Source organism: Salmo trutta, chromosome 22, assembly GCF_901001165.1.
Source record: "Salmo trutta chromosome 22, fSalTru1.1, whole genome shotgun sequence".
In the NCBI taxonomy this organism is placed as follows: Eukaryota; Metazoa; Chordata; class Actinopteri; order Salmoniformes; family Salmonidae; genus Salmo; species Salmo trutta.
Window position 1 is genome coordinate 43,367,046 of NC_042978.1, and position 22,999 is coordinate 43,390,044.

At 43.3% G+C, this 22,999-nt stretch overlaps 1 protein-coding gene across 1 annotated transcript in view; it reads right to left on the bottom strand.

The window, feature by feature from the left end:
• The window catches only part of pla2g4ab (phospholipase A2, group IVAb (cytosolic, calcium-dependent)), a 50,693-nt gene that overhangs the window by 12,435 nt on the left and 15,259 nt on the right, over nucleotides 1–22,999 (bottom strand). The window contains exons 7-13 of the mRNA XM_029708065.1: nucleotides 15,268–15,412; nucleotides 13,772–13,908; nucleotides 12,325–12,547; nucleotides 12,118–12,232; nucleotides 9,814–9,951; nucleotides 9,606–9,695; nucleotides 2,297–2,362 (exon numbers count right to left, since the gene is read on the bottom strand). Of these exons, the coding sequence (XP_029563925.1) occupies nucleotides 2,297–2,362; nucleotides 9,606–9,695; nucleotides 9,814–9,951; nucleotides 12,118–12,232; nucleotides 12,325–12,547; nucleotides 13,772–13,908; nucleotides 15,268–15,412 (914 nt within the window). The remainder of the gene's footprint in view (nucleotides 1–2,296; nucleotides 2,363–9,605; nucleotides 9,696–9,813; nucleotides 9,952–12,117; nucleotides 12,233–12,324; nucleotides 12,548–13,771; nucleotides 13,909–15,267; nucleotides 15,413–22,999) is intronic.

The following is a 22,999-nucleotide window of genomic DNA, read 5'->3' on the forward strand; positions in this document are numbered from 1 at the left end:
AGAAACACAAAAGAACTGTCAATCTCCCTCGGCCTGGGGCTCCATGCAAGATCTCACCTCGTGGAGTTGCAATGATCATGAGAACGGTGCGGAATCAGCCCAGAACTACACGGGAGGATCTTGTCAATGATCTCAAGGCAGCTGGCACCATAGTCACCAAGAAAACAATTGGTAACACACTACGCCGTGAAGGACTGAAATCCTGCAGCGCCCCATAGGTCCCCCTGCCCAAGAAAGCACATATACATGCCCGTCTGAAGTTTGCCAATGAATATCTGAATGATTCAGAGGACAACTGGGTGGAAATGTTGTGGTCAGATGAGACCAAAATGGAGCTCTTTGGCATCAACTCAAGTCGCCATGTTTGGAGGAGGAGGATTGCTGCCTATGACCCCAAGAACACCATCTCCACCGTCAAACATGGAGGTGGAAACATTGCTTTGGGGGTGTTTTTCTGCTAAGGGGACAGGACAACTTCACCGCATCAAAGGGACGATGGACGAGGCCATGTACCGTCAACTCTGACCTCTGTGATTGCCAACAAGGGTTTTGCCACCAAGTACTAAGTCATGTTTTGCAGAGGGGTCAAATACTTATTTCCCTCATTAAAATGCAAATCAATTTCTAACATTTTTGACATGTGTTTTTCTGGATTTTTGTTGTTGTTATTCTGTCTCTCACTGTTCAAATAAGCCTAAAATTAAAATTATAGACTGATCATTTCTGTCAGTGTGCAAACGTACAAAATCAGCATGGGATCAAATACTTTTTTCCCTCACTGTATGTAAACTTCCGACTTCAACTGTAATTGATCAATCAATCAGTCCACACACCTGAATACCCAGGTATAATACTATCACATACAGTATATACTGTAAAGTAGGTATATTCAGTCTGATAGTACAAGGACTGGAGTTGTGACTGGAGATGTGCACCTGTGCCCTTTTTACTTACACATGACCAAGCACCTTCCCTCTCTATCATCTCTCTCTCTCTCCCTATAATCTCTCTCTATCATCTCTCTCTATATATAATCTCTCTCTATCATCTCTCTCTCATGTCTCTTTCTAATCTCTCTCTATCATCTTTCTATCTCTCTCTCTCTCCACAACACTAACACCTACCACCTAAAAACAGAGATTGATCACCTCAGAGGCTAGCCACCCACACATTCTTGACCCACAACAGGTTTAACAGAGACAAAAAAATCCTCAGAGCCATTATCTACCAACCACACCCACATTAAAAAAATACTACAGTTAACTATAGAATACTACAGTACTTACTATAGAATTCTATAGTAAACTGTAGTATAATGTAGAATACTATACTACACTGTAGTATCCTTCAAACATGTAGTACTTGAAATGTTGTATAAAATGTGTAGTATACTGTAGAATACTATAGTACATTCTACAGTATTATCCACAAAAAAAGCACTCAGGTAAATACTACAGTAATGTCCGCAAAAACACTAGACTTTTTGAACAATATTAAATACTACAGTATTTCATTTGAATACACCAGCCCATTCCCCTCCCCCTATCGCAATTTGTGCCAGACCATATTTTGTGTTCCCTACAGGTTGTAGAAAAGAGCAGAATCTCTGAACTATCTGTTCAGACCCCAGTCCTAACTCCCTACAGGTTGTAGAAAATGTGCTCTTCTAGTATTTCTCCAGTAGGTTTCCTGAAGGAGAAATAATCCACTTCTATGTCAAAGATAAAACAAAAACACTACAGTAAATACTATATTACAATCTGCAAAAACACTACATTAATTACTATATTATATACTACAGTTTTATTTTACTACAGTATTTATACTATAGTTAACTGTAAATTGTAAATACTACATTATACAACAGTAACTAGTACAGTATTCACTATAGTATTTATACCATAGTAAGTATACTATAGTATTTTTACATGTGGGCACAAAGACAGCCACGCTAGCTACATCTGCAAAGAACAACCACTGACAGCTAGTTGAACCTGATGCAACACGGTTGGTTTAATTGCCAGGGGGTGAAATTAAGTCTGATGCACTCACCTCAACTTATGTTCCAGCATGATGCATAAATACATAAGAATGTGTTATAATTAAATAAAGGAAAGAGACGTAACGTATGAAAAATGCAGCGTCGGGGCGGTGACTTCCCAGAAGCAGTTTAAATATGTCAAAACAGAAGCTGATGCATTGCAGAGATTTGTTTCAACCATTAGACCATACACTTCTTCAAGATTCTGTTTATTTCCTATGAATCGTTATGCTTCATGGGTATTGTAGTCCTCACCTTTCCGAGGCTCCTCGTCATTGTCCATACTCTCCTCCCCCACGATGTGTTGAGGTTTTATCTGTTCTGTGGGAAGAGACAAGGACATCTTCCTCAATCACACTTTCACTGACATCCAAGTCTTCAGTCACCATCTCAAAAACGTAGAGCTTATCATGGCCTAACCGGTGTCACTTATATTAGGCTGTCCAATTAGCTTTCAATTGTTTAGGCCCTACCTTTTTATAAACTATGGCTTACATAACAAACACAATAAAACAATCTGCGTATAACATAAATCAGTCTGTTCTTGGAATGTGTGTAGGAGTATATGTGTAGTCACTGCACTTGCAAGCTGGTATGTACTGTATTGTTGTGTAGGTGTGGGTGTTGGTGAATTACCGGTATGTGTGTGTGTGTGTTGGTGAATTACCGGTGTGTGTGTGTGTTGGTGTGTTAAAAGGTAAAATCAAACCTCAACAGCCCATTAACCAAACATCTTCATAAGCCTTTATAAATAGTGACAGGAAGCTGAACATAATCTTTGTTTCCATTGAAGGGAATCACACCCTCATCTGAGAAACCCCAGGAGAAAGTTATTTTGGGAACCGATTGACGGGTGTGATGTGAGTTGGCATCAGGTACAGCTGTCACTCGCGTGTCACATAAAGCTGCGTAATAGGAAACAGACTACAATGGGAGGTGCAGTTGGCCTGCGTTGTGCAGAGCAGACACGACACATTGGAATGGGGACTGTGGGCTAACACATCAAATTGGAACTAAGCCTTTGAGATTAGCACAATAAGTGCCTCCAGGTATCAGTCACTGGGACAATGCTGTATGAGCTGCACTGTAAGTAGATACTAGAAAGATGTACGCAGGGCTCTTAATTAAACATGTTCAATGGTAGCAGTAGTGCTCCCAACTTTAAAAAGTTAGGTGCACCAGAAAATATAACCTATATGAATTCTAGGTACTTCTGAAGCATACACTACATTACCAAAAGTATGTGGACACCTGCTCGTCGAACATCTCATTCCAAAATCATGGGAATTAATATGGAGTTTGTCCCCCCTTTGCTGCTATAACAGAATCAACTCATCTGGGAAGGATTTCCAACTAGGCAAATCAGTTAAAAACAAATTCTTATTTACAATGATGGCCTACCCCGGGCCAAGCCCTAACGACGCTGGGCCAATTGTGCACCGCCCTATGGGACTCCCAATCACGGCCTGGAGTTGAACCAGGGTCTGTAGTGATGCCTCTCGCACTGAGATGCAGTGCCTTATCCCACTGCGCCACTCGGGAGCCCTATGAACATAAACAGGGCTCTAACTCCTCTAGCTCCACAATAAGATGCAGGCCAGGCAGCTGGTGGATAGCCAGCCTGCCAGCTTAGTGGAGTCTGCCACTTGCACAGTCAGTGTAGTCAGCTCAGCTATCCCCATTGAGACCGTGTCCGTGCCTCGATCTAGATTGGGCAAAAGTAAACATGGCAGTGTTCGCCTTAGCAATCTCACTGGAATAAAGACCTCCTCCATTCCTGTTATTATTGAAAGAGATTGTGATATCTCACATCTCAAAATAGGGCTACTTAGTGTTAGATCCCTCACTTCCAAGGCAGTTATAGTCAATGAACTAATCACTGATCATAATCTTGATGTGATTGGCCTGACTGAAACATGGCTTAAGCCTGATGAATTTACTGTGTTAAATGAGGCCTCTCCTCCTGGTTACACTAGTGACCATATCCCCAGCTACCCGCAAAGGCGGAGATGTTACTAACATTTACGATAGCAAATGTCAATTTACCAAATCAAAATGACTGCGTTTTCATCTTTTGAGCTTCTCGTCATGAAATCTATGCAGCCTACTCAATCACTTTTTATAGCTACTGTTTACAGGCCTCCTGATCTGTACATAGCGTTCCTCACTGAGTTCCCAGAATTACTATCGGACCTTGTAGTCATGGCAGATAATATATATATTTTTTGGGTGACTTTAATATTCACATGGAAAAGTCCACAGACCCACTCCAAAAGGCTTTCGGAGCCATCATCAACTCAGTGGGTTTTGTCCAACATGTCTCCGGACATACTCACTGCCACAGTCATACTCTGGACCTAGTTTTGTCCCGTGGAATAAATATTGTGGATCTTAATATTTTTCCTTATAATCCTGGACTATCAGAACACCATTTTATTACATTTTCAATTGCAACAAATAATCTGCTTAGACCCCAACCAAGGATCTGTTACAGATCCCCCCGGTACTGCTGCTCATTCGGTTCACCAGTTCCGGAGGTCGACGTCACCGGCCTTCTAGGCTTCACTGAACTGGGAACATTATCCTCAACCCCGGAATGTCTTGTCTGATTACGCACACCTGGTTCCCATTTCCCCTGATTAGTATGTTATATATGTACCCTCCGTTCCCCATTGTCCTTGTCGGTTATTGTTCACATGTCCGTTGGTCGTATGAGTACCTCTGCGTTGTTTCAGCTTCTGTGCTGCGTCTTTTGTGCATTGTGTATTACGGGTCTCGTTCCGTGTCGTTCTACTAGCTTTACCCTCGCTCGTTTGTTTGGGTACACCCCACTATTTTGTATACGTGTTTGTTTTGGGCATATTAAAAACCCCTTATTATGTATTCCTGCACCTGTCTCCAAATCCTTTATACCAGCGTGACAGAATAACCGACCAACAAATGGAGACAGCAGGAAAGGCCGAGATGGCGACCATTGCTTGTCGCCTCCTTCCTCTGCCTGGGCTTCCGTTGGCCATGCAAACCGTGGAGGCACGCGTCTTCCGGCACTACGGGATCCCGGAGGATATTGTGTCAGACTGTGGCCTACAGTTCACCTCACGTGTATGGAAGGCGTTCATGGAGGTAGGCAGGTTCCTGAGGTGTTACTGTCAGGATCGGCCAGGGTATGGGTGGATGTTCTACCTTGGGCGGAGTACACGCAGTTCATCTTGATGTTTGTACAGTCACCTCAAATAAAACTGTGAAGGACCTCGGTGTTACTCTGGACCCTGATCTCTCTATTGACGAACATATCAAGACTATTTCAAGGACAGCTTTTTTTCCATCTAAGTAAAATTGCAAAAATCAGAAACTTTCTGTCCAAAAATGATGCAGAAAAGTTAATCCATGCTTTTGTCACTTCTAGATTAGACTACTGCAATGCTCTACTTTCCGGTGATGGGTTCAGATTTCTAAACGTTGAATAATATGAATCATTAGTTATGCTAGAGACATGAGGGGTGCCATAGTCGAGGGTATATGCCAGGAGTTAATGGTTATCTGTAGGAGGGTCATGGTGGGTGCAATTAAGCTTGGTATGTGCTGAGTGCAGGGAAAACATGTGGCAGTATTGATCAATCAAAAATATCAAATGTATTTATAAAGCCCTTCTTACATCAGCTGATGTCACAAAGTGCTGTACAGAAACTCAGCCTAAAACCCCAAACAGCAAGCAATGCATATGTAGAAGCACGGTGGCTAGGAAAAACTCCATAGAAAGGCCGGAACCTAGGAAGAGAACCGTGAATAAGGGGGTCGAGGTCATATCAGGTCACGTTAAGGGAAGTGGAACCATTTATTGCCCGTATCACTTAGTTTCCTGACTTGCAATAAAGATACAATGTTTAGCGAGAAGGAGAAGACTCTTCCCAAAGTGGGATACATTTACCACCACTATTGTAAACATGCTTTTGTCGATTCAGCTGTTCGATCCTTTGGGAAGGATACACTTGGTTTAAGCTTTCATAGTGTTCATCAAGTTCTTTGATAATTAGAACCTAACACCGACTACCCGGATAAAGCACTAAATACACTTCAGTTAGTGCTAAACACGGCTGCTAGAATCTTGACTAGAACCCAAAAATGTGATCATATTGCTCCAGTGCTAGCCTCTCTACATTGGCTTCCTGTTAAGGCAAGGGCTGATTTCAAGGTTTTACTGCTAACCTACCTATCTCTCCGATTTGGTCCTGCCGTACATATCTACACGTACGCTACGGTCAGAAGACGCAGGCCTCCTTATTGTCCCTAGAATTTCTAAGCAAACAGCTGGAGGCAGGGCTTTCTCCTATAGAGCTCCATTTTTATGGAATGGTCTATCTATCCATGTGAGAGACGCAGACTCGGTCTCGACCTTTAAGTCTTTATTGAAGACTCATCACTTCAGTAGGTCCTATGATTAAGTGTAGTCTGGCCCAGGAGTGTGAAGGTGAACGGAAAGGCTCTGGAGCAACGAACCGCCCTTGCTGTCTCTGCCTGGCCGGTTCCCCTCTCTCCACTGGGATTCTCTGCCTCTAACCCTATTACGGGGGCTGAGTCACTGGCTTACTGGTGCTCTTCCATGCCAACCCTAGGAGGGGGGTGTCACTTGAGTAAGTTGAGTCACTGGTGTGATCTTCCTGTCCGGGTTGGCGCCCCCCCTGGGTTCGTAATGTGGGGGAGATCTTCGTGGGCTATACTCAGCCTTGTCTCAGGGTAGTAAGTTGGTGGTTTGAAGAAATCCCTCTAGTGGTGTGGGGTCTGTGCTTTGGCAAAGTGGGTGGGGTTATATCCTGCCTGGTTGGCCCTGTCCGGGGGTATATTCGGACGGGGCCACAGTGTCTCCCAACCCCTCCCGTCTCAGCCTCCAGTATTTATACTGCAATAGTTTATGTGTCGGGGGCTAGGGTCAGTCTGTTATATCTGGAGTATTTGTTCTGTCTTATCCGGTGTCCTGTGTGAATTTAAGTATGCTCCCTCTAATTCTCTCTCTCTCCCTCCCATACCGGAGGACCTAGGCCCTGGGACCTTGCCTCAGGAATACCTGGCCTGATGACTCCTTGCTGTCCCCAGTCCCCCAGGTCGTGCTGCTGCTCCAGTTTCAATTGTTCTGCATGCGGCTATGGAACCCTGACCTGTTCACCAGACATGCTACCTTGTCCCGGACCTGCTGTTTTCGACTCTCTAAACCGCACCTGCTGTCTCTAACTCTGAACGCTCGGCTATGAAAAGCCAACTGACATTTACTCCTGAGGTGCTGACCTGTTGCACACTCTACAACCACTGTGATTATTATTATTATTTGACCCTGCTGGTCATCTATGAACGTTTGAACATCTTGGACATGTACTGTTGTAATCTCAACCCGGCACTGCCAGAAGAGGACTGGCCACCCCTCAGAGCCTTGTTTCTTCCTAGGTTCCTGGCTTTCTAGGGAGTTTTTCCTAGCCACCGTGCTTCTACATATGCATTGCTTGCTGTTTGGGGTTTTAGGCTGGGTTTCTGTATAGCACTTTGTGACATCGGCTGATGTAAAAAGGGCTTTATAAATACATTTGATTGATTGATTGTTTGATTGTATGCTGTAGTGTTAAGATCTCCCTTCAATGGAACTAAGGGGCCTAGCCCAAACCATGAACAACAGCCCCAGATGATTATTCCTCCTCCACCAAACTTTACAGTTTGCACTATGCATTGGGGCAGGTAGCTTTTTCCTGACATCCGCAAAACCCAGATTAGTCCGTCGGACTGCCAGATGGTGAAGCGTGATTCATCATTCCATAGAACGTTTTTCCACTGCTCCAGAGTCCAATGGCGGCGAGCTTTACACCACTCCAACTGACACATTTGGTGATATAGGCTTGTGCGCAGCTGCTCGGTCATGGAAACCCATTTCATGAAGCTCCTGATGAACAGTTCATGCGCTGACGTTGCTTCCAGAGGAAGTTTGACTTGGTAGTGAGTGTTGCAACCGACGACAGACGATTTTTACGCGTAACGCACTTGAGAGCTTGGTGGTCCCGTTCTGTGAGCTTGTGTGACCTACCACTTCACGGTTGAGCTGTTTTTGCTCCTAGACGTTTCTACTTCACAATAACAGCACTTACAGTTGACTGGTGCAGCTGTAGCAGGGCAGAAATTTGACAAACTGACTTGTTGGAAAGGTGGAATCCTATGATGGTGCCACGTTGAAAGTCAATGAGCTCTTCAAAAAGGCCATTCCACTGCCAATGTTTGTTTATGGAGATTGCAAGGCTGTGTGCTCGATTTTATACATCTGTCAGCGAAGGGTGTGGCTGAAATAGCCGAATGCACTAATTTGAAGGGGTGTCCACATACTATACTGTTGTATAGTGTATGTTGTGCCCAAGAAACTAATACAGTATGTAACCATGTAAATACATGTGTTTATTATAAAAAGTGTTGATACAAATACCTGTCATTGAAATTAAAATGTTATTTGTGGAATGTTATGTTTCTACATAATTTAAAAGCACTATTTTCCTATTGAGATGCATTACATTGAATCTTTTTAAGAGCGTCAAGTGCAAGTCATCTGTCATTCATTAATTGCTATGATCCTGTACCTTTCTTTCTGTGCCTCCAAATGTAGGTAAAGTTACCAGGTTGTTAGCTAGCTAGCCAATGAGGTAACATGACCGAACAAAGTGTAAACGACATCGATGCGCAAGTAGTTTTATAGAACGGTCCACGACATGATTTATGAATGTAAAATGAGGCTAATAAAAACATTAAAAAGTAGGCCTATTGATAAAACAGATCCACTTGCCGTTCGTAAGAAGATCGCATAGCAGCATGTTGCCAAATATATTTATTTTACTTTTATTATATATGCCTAAATTATAATCATATTAAACGGCAAGTCTCTCCTTTTCTGACGTGACTGGTTTATTAGGCTGTAGGTAGGATTCACTTTTAAATTGTTCGATAGACAATCAATCTTGCAGAATGCACGACCAGTGTTTGGCACACAATATAGGCTATAGTCAGTACAAAAGATTGAAACATTCTGCCCACATCTCTACAGAAATGTGATCAAATTTGCTGCCCTTGTGCTTTCTTAGAAACTGTCATGGCCCAGTTCAAACATCTCCAAATCATACAGAAAATGAGGGTGTTCTTGTTATTATAAAAGGTGAATGGAGGGTGTTTTTCAGGCGGGATTGTAACGCTTGTTTACCAGAGCAGAAATATAGTATGGCTCTGATTTATCAATGAAAACATGTTTACGTATATATGTTGCATGCGACAGTTTGATAATTCCCAATCATTTGTTACACACTCAAATCCTAGAATCTCCAAGTACGCCAGAATGAGGCCCCATGTGGCATTAATTCATTGTATTGGTCGCACTTTAGAGATTGGTCACACTTACAGCCCTGGGTATACGTGCTGTATTACTGTGGAGGAGACCAGGATTTGGTACTATATCTACACGGGATGCATGACTTCATTGGGGTCAGGGTTCAGACAAGAGGTTGGGGTTAGGATTGGAGTTAAAAGGGAAGTGTGTGTGGTTTCTTACCAAGCTCTTCCTCCATGGTGCTCCCCCCGACTGTGTCTTTCACCCCCAGAACTCTGTTGAAGAGAATGGAGAAGGCACTGCCCCACACCCCTAGAGAGAGAAGCCACAACATCAATATAATGTAATGAATCATGAATATCATGTTTGACAGCTTATCTTGAGTAAGTGCCATGAGGAAGTGCCAGGGATATTCTGAGTGTTTTCCTACCCATAAGGAAATGTAGTGGGTTCTCCTCATACCGCTTCACAGCGGTTCCCATGAAGAATTTGCTTCCAAAAAGGTCAGGGGTCATGAACGTTCCGTACTTTGCCATTCCAATCTCATATGGGCTGAACTCCACCCAGTCTGTGAAAAAAACAACAAATCAAAATCCAAACAGTGTATGTATGTCAATAACTAACGCTTTCATTAGGAGAGCACACGGTAAGTACAATGTCATTGGGAAAATGTGTACGCCCTTTCACAAATCTGCAGTAAATATGCATTTATATGTGTATGTGATGGAAAGAGGGCAATCCAGGTTTACAGTAACAGTACAAGCCCAGGTAGACCCTACATGACTACTTTAGTGACACAACAACACGCACACATACTTTAGTAATGTTTACATACTGATTTACTCATCTCATATGTATATACTGTATTCTATTCTACTGTGTTTTAGTCAATGCCACTCCGACATTGCCCGTCCTAATATTTATATATTTCTTAATTCCATTATTTTACTTTTAGATTTGTGTATTGTTGTGAATTGTTAGATATTACTGCACTGTTGGAGCTAGGAACACAAGCATTTCACTACTCGCCACTATAACATCTACTAAATATGTGTATGTGACCAATACAATTTGATTTGATTTGACATATATTTACTATTAGGCACAACACAACACACTGTTTCATACATTACATGTTTGAGTTCCTCAGAACAACAATCACCTTTCAGCCTATTCTTGGAAGTGGAGTAAGGAGGATAAGGTTACCACTGTGTCAGCTGGCATTATTTTAGCCTTTCTCTAGAATGGGTGTCAATGTATTTCCTTGTCACACCAGTGTTAAAAGATGGGGGATTTACAGATAAAACGAGTACCTGACTAACTGAAGCAAAATTCTATTCCAGTTCATCTGCAAAATTGTCACACCCTGATCTGTTTCACCTGTCTTGTGCTTGTCTCCACCACCCACTAGGTGTCTCCCATTTATCTCCATTATCTCCTGTATATTTATACCTGAATTTTCTGTTTGTCTGTTGCCAGTTTGTCTTGTCCCGTCAAGTCCTACCAGCGTGTTCCCGTGTTTCCTGTATTCTAGTTTTTGTTTTCTAGTGTTCCCAGTTCTGACCTTTCTGCCTGTCCTGACCCTGAACCTGCCTGCCGTCCTGCACCTGCCTGACTCTGATTTGGATTTTGACCCTTTGCCTGCCTTGACCTACCGATTGCCTGCCCCTTGTATTGTAATAAACTCTGAGACTCGTACTATCCGCCTCCTGTGTCTGCATCTGGGTCTTAGCCTGAGTCCTGAAAATAATACACTATAGGCCAAGTTATGGGTCACAGTTCCCAAAAGTCAAGCTGCCATTGAAATTAAGAATTTGTTCTTAACTGACTTGCCTAGTTAACTAAAGATTAAATAAAAATATGCACAGCCTAGGAACAGGCACAGTAGATGTATGAAACATTAATGGAGGACTTTTCAATGCTGTCTAATATCTGAAAGCCCCATTTGGATATCAGCCCACCATGACACATCAGTTGGTGGTAAACCAGAGACATGCATTGAGAGAGTTGGGCCAGTTTTTAGAACAGACGTCATGTTAGCTCCTTTCTTCTCCAACTGTTGGTGATGGAACAATAGGACAGAACCTCCGACAGTTCCCTCTGAAATGAACCCGCTGTCAACAAGCAGAACAACTTATTTCATTGATTATAATGTGTATCCAAGTCTGTACGGTGTTGTGGTGTCAACAATTGCATATCTGCTTACACTGGACATCTTCATTGGTTTAGAAAAATATTCGAAATAAACAGCGCAATGCGGAAGCCTCAATTATCACTTAGCAACGGCTACGGAGGAGAAAGTGGCTCTATCGGAACGTTCAGACAGAAACCACATTGGCCCAACTCTCTATATATATATGACTGTGGTAAATTAGTGATGCTACAAGGAAATGTAGTGTACGGAAATTTGAATGTGGGAGATAGGATCTCTGGTGACATATTATGCAAAACTGAATACACATACTCATTCTACTAGAGCCACACACACACACACACACACACACACACACACACACACACACACACACACACACACAGCCCAAATAGGCTCATTCAGAACTTGGACCATCCATTCAAACTACGTGACCAGCACTGCGAACACACAACCACACTACGTGCATGAACTCCTCACAGAAATGCTACGCTTTGTTGAACAACTGAGGGGAGCCTTGGAGCCACACTGGGCTTGTGATCTACTGTAATACACACACATAACGCATACACACTCACTGACCTGCAAACATGAGCTCGGATACGTCCGGTTTGACGTGCAGACAGGTGAACAGAGGAAGGGGACACTGGGCCTCGTTTACCTTCTCATGCAACTCACTCAGCTTTGTGTCCATTCTCTGATGAAAAACAGAGAAACACTTTTGGAGTCAGGGCCTCTTGAAGACGGAGAGAGAGAAACAATGAAAACAGATGTCTGCGGTCCTCTCACCGCAGGAATGAGTGTCTCTCCGATGAGCATGCCAAAGATGTCTGTGAAGGTGACGGGCTGTCCGTTGGCCTTCTTGCTCCACAGAGCCTGGATGTAGTTGGTGATGTGCTGGGGCAGCAGCAGTCTTAGAGGGTTACTGCTCACACTCTTCATCAGCTCTGCATTGATCTCCTTAGGCCCCTTAGAGGGGAACTCTGGGTGGGAGAACAGGGTTGACATGTACCTGGGGGGGAGATAGTGAGGGAGGGAGGGAGATAGTGAGGGAGAGAGGGAGGGAGATAGTGAGGGAGAGATAGAAAGAGGGAGAGATAGAGGGGGGAGAGGTAGAGGGAGGGAGCGAGAGAGAGGGAGGGAGAGAGAGATGAGGGAGAGAGAGATAGAGGGAGGGAGAGATAGAGGGAGGGAGAGGTAGAGGGAGGGAGAGATAGAGGGAGGGAGGGAAAGATAGAGGGAGGGAGCAATAGAGGGAGAGCGAGAGAGGAGGGAGCGATAGAGGGAGAGAGAGGGAGCGAGAGAGAGGGAGGGAGAGATGATGGAGAGAGAGAGGGAGAGAGAGATAGAGGGAGGGAGAGTTAGAGGGAGGGAGAGGTAGAGGGAGGGAGAGGTAGAGGAGGAAGAGGGAGGGAGGGAGAGAGATGGAGGGAGAGAAAGAGAGAGGGAGAGGTAGAGGGAGGGAGAGGTAGAGGAGGAAGAGGGAGGGAGGGAGAGGTAGAGGGAGAGGTAGAGGAGGAAGAGGGAGGGAGGGAGAGAGATAGAGAGATAGCGGGAGGGAGAGAAAGAGGGAGGGAGAGGTAGAGGGAGGGAGAGGAAGAGGGAGTGAGAGGTAGAGGAGATAGAGGGAGGGATAGGTAGAGGGGGAAGAGGGAGGGAGGGAGAGGTAGAGGAGGAAGAGGGAGGGAGAGAGTGAGTGAAGGTGGGAGGGAGTGAGGGAGATAGGGGGAGGGAGACAGAGGGAGGGAGACAGTGGGAGGGAGGGAGATAGAGGGAGGGAGGGAGGGAGAAAGATAGTGATGCAGAAAAACAAACATGGAGATCACTACATAAAAACACTGGGCAAACATTGATGCAGAGGTAGATATTGTAGGAGGAGAAAAGTGGGAGGGAGATGTTTTCTTTATTTTATCTTAGCAAGTCAGTTAAGAACAAATTCTTATTTTCAATGACAGCCTAGGAACAGTGGATTAACTGCCTTGTTCAGGGGCAGAACGACAGACTTTTACCTTGTTAGCTCGGGGATTCAATCTTACAACCTTTCGGTTATTAGTCCAATTCTCTAACCACTAGGTTACCTGCCCGCCCCATGGAGGAGCGGAGAGGAGTGAGAGGGAGGGAGGAGTGGGAGGGAGGAGAGGAATGGGAGGGAGGAGAGGAGTGGGAGGAGAGGAATGGGAGGGAGGGAGGGTTTGTGGAAGAGAGCATGGTATAAACAGATGAAAAGATGACTGACCAGGTGGATCCAGAGAGGCCAGCGATATAGGTGGCACAGTCCAGGACCCCAGACTCATACAGGGCCTTCATCACCCCAGAGAACCCCACCATGGCCCTGAAGCCTCCCCCTGAACCCACTATGGCTATCACCGGCACCTGCACAGACAGACACATGCAGGAAGAGATAGGAATGGATTATACAATAAAATGTATACCCTGTCATAACATGACTCCTTGAGATTCATAGCAGAACTGTCAGAAACCCCTACTTCCTTATGTTATTTCCCTCATTCTGTCTACAGTAGATGATTGTTATTGTATCACTCTACCTCCATGTACTGCATTTTCTGGGCATCTTTCCAACTCTGCACTGGCTTCTCTGAACTCGAGCCACAGTCATATCCGTAGACAATTCCAACAAATATTCAGACCACGCTGACACAACAACTGCACAGGATTCATCATAGTGTGTGTGAGACAGTGTATTGACTGATTGAGTCTGTAATGCACCACAGCATGCGTTTTAAAGGCAGTGTATGGTGTGTGCGAGACAGTGTGAGTTGTTGGCCTATGCCCTCTCACCCTGGCTGTGCCCCTACCCAGTCATGTGAAATCCATCAATTAGGGCCTAATTAATTCATTTCAATTGACTGATTTCCGAACTGTAACACAGTAACATTTTTGAAATTGCTGCATGTTGCATTTATATTTTTGTTCAGTATACATAGTTTTAGATGTTCCAGAGCCTGGAGTGTTTTTTTTTACTTTGTTTTTTCACTCAAACCTCCCGCAGGCCACATTGAATGGCCTCCCCTGTTCTAGACAGTAGTATTTACTAGCCCCAGTGGGAATGCAGTGTGGCAGCTCAGCAGCTCTGCAGCAGTACTGTTATGTGGTGGGTTATTATCTCATTATGGCTGGTAGCTTCCGGACCATGTGAGGACACAGGCAGGCAGGAAGGGCCTACAGTAGCTGGCCAGAGGTGAGGGTACACACTACAACCAGGAACACAAGGCCAAACCCAGTCACAGAAACACAGCCCAGTCCAACCAGGGGAGGAATGCAGAACTCAGAAGCTGAACAGGCCCTGAGAGCTCTCGGTCTAAGAGGAAGTTAGCGGCGACAAAGTGATCACATGTTGGAATACTAATAGGTCTAAATGTGTGAATGTGGTGCATGTGTATATACAGCATGTAAAAAAGGGTGTTGTTTGCTAATATCAGCTCTTGTCTACAAACTTGACTACTATGCTAAGCAATATTGCAGGGTAAGCCCACTTTCTATGGCAATATATGTTTTATTTAGCCCATGTCTATTATATTGCCATGCCGTTTTGGAGTGGTTACCATTCTATGACGCATTAAACCTGCAATGCACCCTAATAAATGAGGTATTACATGTCAAACACTGCATTTGAATCTAAGACCAACATTCTAAATTATAAAAAAAAATGACACTGTGGCTGGACGTAGGCCGCTCTTGGAGCCAGGGCCCACAGTACTCGGGTATGCCCACCTCCTGAGGGGTGCTGGGGAGGAAGCGAGGCTTCTCCATGTCTAGCAGCTTCTTGATGCCCAACGTCACCTTCTCTCTGCGGGCCTGTCTGAACAGTTTCTCCTTGTCACACAGGGCCAGGCTGAACCGCAGGTCCAAGTTAGTACTGTAGACAAAGACACACAACAGATAAAACAATGACAGAGATATTTCACTGGATGTATAAATATAAAAATTGCGTTGTTAAGGAGTGCAAAGGTGAATTGAGTTATTGCACATACGCATTTCACAGAGTGGGCTTTCCCTAACGGAAATATGGAGATGTTGGGGCGGCAGGTAGCCTAGTGGTTAGAGTGTTGGGCTAGTAACCGAAAGGTTGCTAGATTGAATCCCTGAGCTGACAGGGTAAAAATCTGTTGCTCTTCCCCCGAACAAGGCAGTTAACCCACTGTTCCTATGCCATCATTGTAAATAAGAATTTGTTCTTAACTGACTTGCCTAGTTATTATGTAAAGATGTATGATAGAACGGGCCAATAGGATCTAAGTAGCTCATGCTTGGCTCTGCCCACTATGACTCATCTGTTCCCATTGGAAATGACAGGCTGTGGTCTATCTTGGTTTGGTTATAAAAAAAATATTTGCTATAAGCCTGCATATTGGTATCATAAGCAAGACATGTTTATCAAATAAATATTCTTGAAGAATCATATCTGACAAATGGAATAATGTATTATCAATTTCGATTGTTGTTCAATTTCGAGTGCTCAGTTGAACATGTGCCACTAGGACATTATTTACAGAACACCTGGAGATTATTATCACAAGTACAAAAGATTATTCATTTTTTTCTCAAAGTAAGAAAACCTATTCAGGAATTGACTAAATTTATATTTTAAAAAATGCATTCAACAATTTACTGGATTAAAAAATGTTTAATATAGTGATATCTGATCATTCTCTGATATCATGTTTAATTACACCAATAGAAAATTCACTTAGCAACAGAGTTTGGAGAATGAACAGAGCTCATCTTCTGGACCTGAAATGTTATAATATGTAATTGAAAAAATAAAAACCTTTACCATTATAAATGTTGACACAGAGGACAGAGAAAAGCTGACCTCTGATATAATTTGGAATGCCTTTAAGGCGTACATTAGGGGAATGATAATCTCATACTCGGCAAAAGCTAAATATGATTTAGAAATTGAAATTAAAGAAAAATAAATCACTATCTTAGAAAAAGGCAAGGAAGAAAATAAAATGTCTGAACTTAAGCAGGAATACGATCTTTAACTTTGAAGAGAGCCAACAAATACAGGTTAAACTCAAATAAAGCACACTACTTAATGGCAAATAAACCTGGTAAATATCTCACAGCTCTCACAAAATGAATATATCCTAAATGAGCTATAATTTTCTAAATCTCGCGAGAGAGATACAAAAGCGATAATCTACATGGGCACATAAAATTCATAGAATAAAAAGGAAAGTTTTACATCTTCCTAAGTCTGAGGGTGGTTTTAACCTTCCTGAGTCTGAGTGTAGTTTTAAACTTCCTGAGTCTGAGGGTGGTTTTAACCTTCCTGAGTCTGAGGGTGGTTTTAAACTTCCTGAGTCTGAGGGTGGTTTTAAACTTCCTGAGTCTGAGGGTGGTTTTAACCTTCCTGAGTCTGAGGGTGGTTTTAACCTTCCTGAGTCTGAGTGTAGTTTTAACCTTCCTGAGTCTGAGGGTGGTTTTAACCTTCCTGAGTATGAGGGTGGTTTTAACCTTCCTAAGTATGAGGGTGGTTTTAACCTTCCTGAGTCTGAGTGTAGTTTTAACCTTCCTGAGTCTGAGGGTGGTTTTAACCTTCCTGAGTATGAGGGTGGTTTTAACCTTCCTGAGTCTGAGGGTGGTATTAACCTTCCTGAGTCTGAGTGTAGTTTTAACCTTCCTGAGTCTGAGGGTGGTTTTAAACTTCCTGAGTCTGAGTGTAGTTTTAACCTTCCTGAGTCTGAGGGTGGTTTTAACCTTCCTAAGTATGAGGGTGGTTTTAACCTTCCTGAGTCTGAGGGTGGTTTTAACCTTCCTGAGTCTGAGGGTGGTTTTAACCTTCCTGAGTCTGAGGGTGGTATTAACCTTCCTGAGTCTGAGGGTGGTTTTAACCTTCCTGAGTCTGAGGGTGGTATTAAACTTCCTGAGTCTGAGGGTGGTATTAACCTTCCTAAGTCTGAGTGTAGTTTTAACCTTCCTGAGTCTGAGGGTGGTATTAACCTTCCTGAGTCTGAGTGTAGTTTTAACCTTCCTGAGTCTGAGGGTGGTTTTAACCTTCCTAAGTCTGAGGGTGGTTTTAACCTTCCTGAGTCTGAGGGTGGTTTTAAACTTCCTGAGTCTGAGGGTGGTTTTAACCTTCCTGAGTCTGAGGGTGGTTTTAAACTTCCTGAGTCTGAGGGTGGTTTTAACCTTCCTAAGTCTGAGGGTGGTTTTAACCTTCCTGAGTCTGAGGGTGGTTTTAAACTTCCTGAGTCTGAGGGTGGTTTTAACCTTCCTGAGTCTGAGGGTGGTTTTAACCTTCCTGAGTCTGAGGGTGGTTTTAACCTTCCAGACTTGGAATTGTATCAAATTGCTACTCAGGGCTTTTACTTGCGACATATAGTTAAATACACTAAAGAGGAACAATGGGAACATATTGAAGATGCTCATGCTCATCCCCAGAATATTTTGATGTATCTATTTTCAAAGGATAGAGCTAAGAACATGAACAACTTCATAGTTAAGAACACTATACAAATATGGAAGAAAATGAAACATATTCTACAAGAACCAATATTACTTCCTAAAAACACAACCTTATGGAAAAATACTTGGATAGCTTTCAGAATTCACTAATAAATTGGTCCACATGGAAAACTAAATGCATAGAAAACGTAAATTACTTGGTAACAGGAAATGCATTTATTTACATGACAGAATTAAAAAGTAATTTCTGACTGACCAACATAGAAACTGTTGTTTCAAATACATGCAACTTAAAGTTACATATCACAAAATGTAAATTTGAAATCTTTTGGACATCAGAGCAACCTTGAGGGAATCTTATTTTGAGTCAGAAAATGACATTCATATGATTGGGAAGAGAACATATCCAATTGACAATCTCTTAGAAAAAACATAAACTATTCGAACCAAGACTTAAAAATAACTGATGTTGGAACAAGAAGGAGGGAAAGTTGGAGCATAACTAATGAAATGACAGTTAATGAAAATGTACGCTTAATCCAGCATAAACTAATGTATAGAATGTATTATACAAGTGATACAATTCACAAATTCTACAGAACAACGGCAGCGTAGTGTCTTAAGTGTAACTCTAACAACGACTCAATTATCAATGCTTTCTCGGAATGCTATAAAGTCTGGAAGTTGTGGGAGGAGCGAGAAAGTTGACTGTCAAATCAAATCAAACGTTATTTTGTCACATGCACCAAAACCAAGGTGTAGACCTTACCATGACATTCTTACAAGCCCTTAACCAACAATGCAGTTCAAGAAAGAGTTAAGAAAGTATTTACCAAATAAACTAAAGTAAATTTTTTTTATAAAAAGTAACACAATAAAATAACAATAACGAGGTCATTTTGTACATGTAGGTAGGGGTGAAGTGACTACGCATAGATAATAAACAGCGAGTCGCAGCAGTGTAAAAACAAATGGAGGGGGGGTATCAATGTAAAAAGTCTGGGTGGCATTTGATTAATTGTTCAGCAGTCTTATGGCTTGGGGGTAGAAGCTGTTAAGGAGCCTTTTGGTCCTAGACTTGGTGCTCCGCTTTGCCCCAGTGATGTACTGGGCTACACGCACTACCCTATGTAGCACCTTACAGTCAGATGCTGAGCAGTTGCTATACCAGGAGGTGATGCAACCGGTCAGGATGCCCTCGATGGTGCAGCTGTAGGGCTGGGCGATATGGCCACAATATCATATCAACCGGTCAGGATGCCCTCGATGGTGCAGCTGTAGGGCTGGGCAATTTGGCCAAAATATCATATCAACCGGTCAGGATGCCCTCGATGGTGCAGCTGTAGGGATGGGCGATATGGCCAAAATATCATATCAACCAATCAGGATGCCCTTGATGGTGCAGCTGTAGGGCTGGGCGATATGGCCAAAATATCATATCATGGCATTTTTTAAGATGTTGACGGTATGACAGTGTTTTATGTTTTTGATTAATAAAAGTTCAAAATTTGCTTTGTGAATAGTGTGTGACCCTAGGTTAGCAACACATATATTATACATTATTTCAATGGGTCTTTCTCCATTCGGATTGTTTTACACAGTTCAATTCAAAATCATTTTCTGCATTTCCATCAATTTCTGCATTTCCTGCACTCCTTTGAGATCATTTCCACACTGCCACGATATGGGCAAAAATACTAGGCCTTATTTTTAACTAAATGTTGCAATTGCGATTTAGATCAAAACACTTGGGTGAACTTTTGGATACCGGTATATAGTAAAATACGGTATACTGCCCAGCCCTATGCAGCTGTAGAACTTTTTCCGAATCTGGGGACCCATGTCAAATCTTTTCAGTCTCCTGAGGGGGTTGTCGTGCCCTCTTCACGACTCTCTTGGTGTGTTTTGACCATGTTAGTTTGTTGGTGATGTGGACACCAAGGAACTTGAAACTCTCGACCCGCTACACTAGAGCCCCGTCGATGTTAATGGGGGCCTGTTCAGCCCACCTTTTACTGTAGTCCACGATGAGCTCCTTTGTCTTGCTCACATTGAGGGAGAAGTTGTTGTCCTGGCACTCTCTGACCTCCTCCCTATAGGCTGTCTCATCGTTGTCGGTGATCAGGCCTACCACTGTTGTGTCGTCAGCAAACTTAATTATAGTGCTGGTGACGTGTTTGGCCATGCGGTCGTGGGTGAACAGGGAGTACAGGAGGGGACTAAGCACGCACCCCTGAGGGGCCCCAGTGTTGAGGATCAGCGTGGCAGATGTGTTGTTGCTTACCCTTACCACCTGGGTGCGGCCCGTCATGAAGTACAGGATCCAGTTGCAGAGGGAGGTATTTAATGCCAGGGTCCTTAGCTTAGTGATGAGCTTTGTGGGCACTAAGGTGTTGAACGCTGAGCTGTAGTCAATGCACAGTATTCTCACATAGGTGTTCCTTTTGTCCAGGTGGGAAAGGGCAGTGTGGAGTGCGATTGAGATTGCATCATCTGTGGATCTGTTGTGGCAGTATGTGAATTGGAGTGGGTCTAGGGTATCTGGGATGATGCTGTTGATGTGAGCCATGACCAGCCTTTCAAAGCACTTCATGGCTAATCATTTAGGCAGGTTACCTTCGCTTCCTTTGGGCACAGGGACTATGGTAGGTATTAGAGACTTGGTCAGGGAGTGGTTGAAAATGTCAGTGAAGACACTTGTCAGTTGGTCCGCGCATGCTTTGAGTACACGTCCTGGTAATACGTCTGACCCCGCGGCCTTGTGAATGTTGACCTGTTTAAAGGTCTTGCTCACATCGGCTACCGAGAACGTTATCACACAGTTGTTCGAACAGCTGGTGCTCTCATGCATGCTTCAGTGCTGCTTGCCTCGAAGCGAGCATAAAAGGCATTTAGCTGGTCTGATAGGCTCGCATCACTGGGCAGCTTGCGGCTGGGTTTCCCTTTGTAGTCGGTAATAGTTTTCAAGCCCTTCCACATCCGACGAGCGTCAGAGCCTGTGTAGTAGGATTCAATCTTAATCCTGTATTGACGCTTTGCCTGTTTAATGGTTTGTCTGAGGGCGTAGTGGGATTTCTTGTAAGTGTCCGGACTAGTGTCCTGCTCATTGAAAGAGGCAGCTCTAGCCTTAAGCTCGATGGGGATGTTTCCTGCAGGTAGAAATGAGGTAAAACGGATTTAAGTTTGCCTACATTAAAGTCCCTGGCCACTTGGAGCGCCGCTTCTGGATGAGCATTTTCTTGTTTGCTTATGGCCTTATACAGCTCGTTGAGTGCGGTCATAGTGGTAGTATCGATTTGTGGTGGTAAATAGATGGCTAGGAATAATATAGATGAGAACTCTCTTGGTAGATAGTGTGGTCTACAGCTTATCATAAGGTACTCTACTTCAGGCGAGCAATACCTTGAAAGTTCTTTAATATTAGACATTGCGCACCAGCTGGTATTGACAAATAGACACACATCCCTGCCCCTCGTCTTACCAGACATAGCTTCTTTGTCCTGCCGATGCATGGAAAATCCTGCCAGCTCTATATTATCCGACTCGGTGCAACATAAGATATTACAGATTTTATGTCCCGTTGGTAGGATAGTCCTGATCGTAGATCATCCATTTTGTTTTCCAATGATTGCACGTTCGCCAATAGTACGGATGGTAGTGGAGGTTTACTCTCTCGCCTACAAATTCTCAGAAGGCAGCCAGACCTCTGACCCTTTTTTCTCTGTCTTTTCTTCACGCAAATGACGGGGATTTGGGCCTGTTCCCGAGAAAGCAGTATATCCTTCGCGTTGGACTCGTTGAAGAAAAATCATCAAATTCAAGGTGAGTAATCGCTGTTCTGATATCCAGGCGGGTGTTAAGAAGAGTGGTTTGGCGGGTCATGTTTCAGAGGACGCATGACTCAACCTTCGCCTCCTGAGCCCGATAGGGAGTTGCAGCAATGAGACAAGATCGACATTTGGGAGAAAAAGGGGGTAAAATACAAAAAAAATTATCAAATTAAAAAAGGAAAAAGGCCTGTTTATGGGGTCAGAGATTTTCAGATGTGTGCTGTTGAGTGAAATGCAGTAAGATTAGTTTAGGAGACCTACAGTAATAACCATAAACAAAAGCGCACAAAACATATTCACAGTTGAAACAATGACTGGTAAATTATCCAAGACCAGCTCAGTTAACCCCTACCATTGTGACAATGAGTTGTCATAATGCTGCATCAAATGTACATGATCTTAGGGACATTGGCAAACACAATGTAAGTAATTTGATATATGTACCCCTAATTGCACCAAATACATCTGTTTATCCTACAGCTATTGTAAGCAGTAATCATGAGCCTATAAACCAGAGTTACACTGTTGGCACTGAGGCGGTGTGCAATAGTAGGAAGACCACTTTATACAGCTCACCCTGCAGCTCCAATGTAAATAACAAGTCTGCATCTGATAAGCTTCCCTGTAAAGCATTAAAAACAATCAAGCAACCCAGAAAAGTGCTAAAAATATCCCATATTAACATATGTAGCCTAAGAAACAAGGTCCATGAAGTCAATAACTTGCTTGTAACAGATGCCATTAATAATCTGACTATCTCTGAAACTCACTTAGATAATACCTTTGAGGATACAGTGGTAGCAATACATGGTTATAACATCTACCGAAAAGACAGAAATGCCAACAGAGGCGGTGCTGAGGTCTATATTCAGAACCACATTCCTGTAACGCTTAGAGACAATCTAATGTCAAATACTGTTGAAGTAATATGGCTACAGGTTCATCTGCCTTACCTAAAGCCCATTCTTGTGGGAAGCTGCTATAAGACCACCAAGTGCTAACAGTCAGTATCTGGATAATATGTGTGAAATGCTTGATAATGTAGGTGATATCAACAGAGAAGTATATTTTCTGGGTGATTTAAATATTGACTGGCTATCATCAAGCTGCCCAAACTGTAACCAGTGCCTGCAACCTGGATCAGGTTGTCAGTCAACATACCAGGGTAGTTACAAACAGCACAGGAATTAAATTATCAA